We start from the raw sequence: 5,214 nt of genomic DNA, 5'->3' as shown, positions 1-5,214 counted from the left end.
GGATTTAAGTGAACTTTTATTTTATCCCGGGATAACTTATCCCTTGGATTACTTATACCTTACACCAAACAACCCCGTAACAAAAGTCAAAATCTATTAGTTTGAGCCCAATTTTCCAATTCTGTAGAAGTGGCTAAGTTCGGGTAGCCACACCCTTAGTAAGTCTTAACGATGCAACCAACAAGACGGCACACACACAAAAGAACTAAAGCATGATGCAAAATAAGGCTAAAAGCTGCACAAAGATCCCGGAATCAACTGCAGCATTGCTCCTGGTCTTCTAAATTTGGCTTCTCCCTACCATCTACAAGCAAAACAGAGAATTAGGTTCAAGAAAAGAGATATTTTTGCAGTAGTGATTAATGAAGTGGAACAATTAATTCAAAATAAAAAGCTTTATGAAGCTCAACATGAAAAAATATGTTCACATTCCAAAACAATGCAGAGTGATTGTTCATAGATCAGGAAGCTAAAAGGCGGAATTACATAATTAGTTCAGATACAATGGTTAATATAATTGGCTTGTTTGACTTATATAAAAGTGGGAAAGCCAGAGACACAACTTTCACATGCAACTCCAAACAAAGTACTTTGGACTATAGAGGTACTTACAGAGAAGAAGGATTTTGATCTAAGTATTTCACTGGACCTTAAAGGACCTGCTGTTTTTTCTTCGCAACACCTTCAAAAATCCCGTCAGGTCCAAAATTACAAGACAAGTTTAGATGATCAATTGGACCTGGTAGCTGGAATGAAACAGTAAATTCACCCGGTGGGCATAAGTTCTGAGTTTGCATCTTAAAGACCATATTCTTCCTGCGAACCTTCCTCTCTCCGGTCACGCTCACCCCTCTTATGAGAATTCTCCCATTTGGTCCAACATCACAGCGAAAGAGTTTTGTAACCACATGAACGGAAAGATCTCTTAATCATCAAGTCAATTCACATGGATGCAATTTGACATTCATATACAAAACATATTGTCGTCACAGATGTGGCGATTTTCAACTTGACGCAGTAAAATATAAAAAAAAAGTCTGATGTAAGACAGTAAAGAGTTATAAGAACATATGGTGATTTTCAACTTAAGAAAATTTTACTCATACGTAGAACTTACTTTCATCCCTAGCAACACCGGGAAGTGAAACACGGAATACATAAGCATCTTCAGATTCAGCTATATCAACTGAACCCATGAATGGCCCAACCTCTCCCAACAACGCCGATCCAGTAAGGGCAACCCTGCCGTTAACATGATTTATAAAATTGTCCCGTTCCTCTCTGGCTGGACAAGCAGAGGAAAAACGCACTGCAGGCTGACCCCCAGCATGCAGCTGAGAGTTGCTACGCTTGGACGGCGAAGTTATAGCTTCAACTGAGACTGAACCAGCATTGATATCTGGTGTCGATGAATACCAGCTGATGGGGGCCACATTAAGCGGTTGAGGATGCAGCGGAATTGAACTATTAGCTTCACCAGAATTCGGCACAAAAGACTGAGATGCTCTGCAATGCACGAGTAAAATACAACATTAGTTTCCATTATGATAATCTCTAGTATTAAGAAATACCTAACTTGACTCCATAGGACCTAAACCAATGTAAGAAGAGCTTCATTGGAGTAAGCAAGTACAGTTCATATGATGCACAAGTAGGAAATGATTTCTTTACGGATTAAGAAGGTTTTATTTCCAACTTGTGCATCTTATGATTTCTCAAAAGCAAAGGAAAGTCACAAAAGCATTCAAACATATTTTGAAAAAGAAAAACTTCAGCATCCAGAGAGTAAAACGTTATTTTGAATCTGGATGGAAAAAGGTGCCCAACAGTTTATCAGAGGTCTACTTCACATGAAATTCTAATAACTTCATTGTTCTTGTAAAGGGTGACACTAGCCATCTAGGACACTCCCTAGTTTCTCATTTGAAGAGTAGTCAAGACACAAATGGACATTAAAAACAGAAACCAACTTGATCATATTTGTAAATGAGACATCACATGATAATTAGGTTTGACTTCCTCGCCGCAATTAATATTGCTTGGAGGTAGAGGAAAATAGAAAAGAGACCAATTTATGTTATCGCCAAAAATAGTTTCTATTTACAAAAGGCCATTGTTGAGAATATAATTAAATAATAAAAAGTGTGTTTTCTCTAATAGCTTAAACTTTTAAGAGATGATCACACACGTATACACGTCAACATGGGATTAGAGTAGAGGTCCTGGGACCCAATCTCACTGTCACCCATCATTAAAAAAAAAAAATTCACGTGCTTGGCCCATGAAAAAGAATCAGGACCACACATGAGGGGGTGTGTTGAGAATATAATTAAATAATAAAAAGTGTGCTCTCTCTTACAGCTTAAGATTTTAGGTGAGATGGTCTCACACTTCCACAACCACTATCCAATGTCAAATCTTGTCCTATTTAACAGAAAATGTATCTTTCCGTTCCATTTCCCTGTAGTATTAAGAAAATGTACCTTTCATCTTAGGCAATCTCCCTGTGAGCAATTAATTCAAAGGAAGCAGATAATTGAGTTTGGTACCTGTTATAGACCTCGGATCCCTAAGTGGGCTGATTTGGGACTCAACACCACCACCACCCCCACACCCCCCACCACACACACACACACACGACTCGACATTTGGAGCATAGACTCTAAGTTTTGGCCACGTGGCTTATATTAGTTGATTGGTTTAAAAAATAACAATGATAATAAAATTGTTAAAATCCTACTGTTTGTAGGAAAGTTATTAAGTTATTTCATATGAAACTTCCCACTAGCTCACTTTGATCGCCTCATATTAGTTGATTTATTCAATAAAAACGACTATTTCCAATTAAAGGAGGATTTGGCTTCTAATTACGCACATAATGATGAAAATTCTATTAAACAGTTAAGTTCATAATGGCACATGTGTTAAGTGAAAGAATATAAGTTTTGGCCCTCATGGATTATATTATTTGGCTGGTTTAATAAATAATGATGATAATATAATTGTTTAAATCCTATCGGTTGTATGAAAGTTATTTCACATAAAGCTTCTGTTACAGTCCCCGAAGATGGATCTAGTTATGGGACATTGTAAGATGAAATCAAATGTTTACCTTCTACGACCTATGGCGCTGGTTGAGTTAAAGCACTCAAAAACTGTAATATTTTCTGCTTATCTTTCCATTAAAGCGAAATAAATTTAGATACAATTAGTGGATTAGTCACCCCCCTAATATCAAGGAAATAATTTCCAAACAACTACTAAAATGATAAAGTGGAGGAATAACCTCCTTAATGATGACTACAGAGAATTAAAAACAACATAATTAATAGATAAAAATCATTAATAACTGCCTAAAAAATATCAAGAAAACGCCCCCACTTCGTCTTCTCCCCGGATCAGGTGCACTTGTATCATCTCCTCTAGTTATCTTGTTTAGGTTTCTTGATTGTTGGTGGCGGATACGTCCGTCTCTTTCGATATTTGTATTTCAGTCTTTTCTCTCTTGGTTTCTTGGCTGATTATCTTTGACTATTCTTTTTGGATCATTGGTTCCAGTTTCTCTATTACTTTGCCGTAGTTGAGACTAGCATATCTATTTCTTGTCGTACGTGTTGTTATTTTCTATTGTTGTTATTTTCTAAATTCTTGTGGGCTTACTAGAGGGGACAGAGTTAGGAATGAGATTATTCAGAAGAAGGTGGGAGTGGCTTCGGTGGAAGACAAGATGCAAGAAGGAAGGCTGAAATGGTTTAGGCATGTGATGAGCCCGATCCGTAGGTGTGAGAAGCTAGCGTTGGATGGTTTCAAGAGGAGTAGAGGTAGACCAAAGAAATACTAGAGTAAGGTGATTAGAAATGACATGGAGCAGCTTCAGCTTACTGAGGACATGACCCTAGATAGGAAGGTGTGGAGGTCGAGAATAAGGGTGAAAGGCTAGTGTTAGTGTGTGGGTTGTAGCAAGCAGTCAGGAGAGTTCTTATGTAGCCGGGTTAGTAATCATAGGACAGTGTACATAGGTGTCTTTGGTATGTGAGTGTATGTTACTACTAGGTGGGTGTCTTATATCTTATTTTTTAGTTCCTATTTTTCTTATTCCGTGTTTCTCTTATTTCCCAAATTTCATGTCTCTGATTTTTATTTTATTATTTCTTATTCTTTATTTTGGTTATGTCATCCATATCCTTGTTTACTATCCGTTATCTTGAGCCGAGGGTCTATTGGAAACAACCTATCTACCTCCTCAGAGATAACGGTATAGACTGCATACATCTTACCCGCCCCAGACCCCACGCTGTGGGAATACACGGTTGATTGTTGTTGTTGATTGTTATTTATCAACATTTGCATTGTAGTATATTGGTTTTATTGCTTGTGGCATACACGGTTGATTCTTGTTTATTTCTTGAAGATTTATTGCTTTTGACATACATAGTTGATTCTTGACTTTTTCCTGTAGATTTCTATTTGTTTCCTTAGCATATAGTGGTCACAACTTCAAGCTTCATTACTGATTTATTCGTTATTATAATTGTGTCTTGTTAGTCTTATCTATTTGTGCGCCCTTGTATTAACTTCTCTTATAGAGTAGTGGTTATGGTGGTCAAAGGTAGACTGCGGTCATGTTATAGGTCGGGGTCGGCGTTGGAGTGAAGATGTAATACCCCGGGAAACTTTTCGTTGAAATTTTGTGCGTAAATGTGTTGGGTTCTATCTTCTAGAATGAATTATAAATTTTTCGTGCGGAATGTCTCAGATTATGACCCACCATTGCATAGAGTATCGAATAAGCTTTCCAACGATATGTGGATCATCCAAAGCGGACACCCTAGCGACGAGCTATGAACATTCCGATCGAACCATGAATAGTAGTGAACAATAAAACGTGCAGAAAAAGGTACTGAGGCTTGGCGTATTTTTCCTCTAACTTTAAATGACCATAACTCCTTGTACATAATGATCTGGGTGATCTACTATATATCAACGGAAATCTCTGCGAATCCTCTTTCTAATGAAATTGGTTTCATCCAATTTGTCTATCGGAGCAAAAAGTTATGGTCGATCTACTTTAGCCGATCAAAAGTGAATTTTTGGGTCAACTTCAAATGGTCATAACTCCTTGTACACAATGATATGAGTGAGATACTATATATCAACGGAAAGATATGAGAGTCCTCTTTCTAATGAAATTGGTTTCATTCAATTTGGATATCG

General features: G+C 37.4%; 1 protein-coding gene across 3 annotated transcripts in view; it reads right to left on the bottom strand.

Annotated features, from left to right (window-relative positions):
* Nucleotides 1-79: 79 nt before the first annotated feature.
* LOC107839542 (alpha-crystallin domain-containing protein 22.3-like) overlaps nt 80-5,214 on the bottom strand; it is a 19,032-nt gene continuing 13,897 nt past the window's right edge. Inside the window, exons 2-5 of one of the 3 annotated variants that reach the window (XR_007043610.1) lie at nt 1,118-1,506; nt 770-852; nt 613-682; nt 80-304 (exon numbers count right to left, since the gene is read on the bottom strand). Coding sequence is in view for 1 of the 3 variants with exons in the window: in XM_047394655.1 (XP_047250611.1) it covers nt 255-304; nt 1,118-1,506 (439 nt within the window). In the remaining 2 variants the exon portion in view is untranslated. Of the gene's footprint in view, nt 305-612; nt 853-1,117; nt 1,507-5,214 lie in introns of all 3 variants that reach the window. The other 2 variants (XR_007043609.1, XM_047394655.1) reach the window with 2 other exon arrangements.

This window comes from Capsicum annuum, chromosome 8, assembly GCF_002878395.1.
Source record: "Capsicum annuum cultivar UCD-10X-F1 chromosome 8, UCD10Xv1.1, whole genome shotgun sequence".
NCBI lineage: Eukaryota > Viridiplantae > Streptophyta > Magnoliopsida > Solanales > Solanaceae > Capsicum > Capsicum annuum.
The sequence above is the reverse complement of the archived record's forward strand: the minus strand, read 5'-3'. Positions and strand labels throughout refer to the sequence as shown.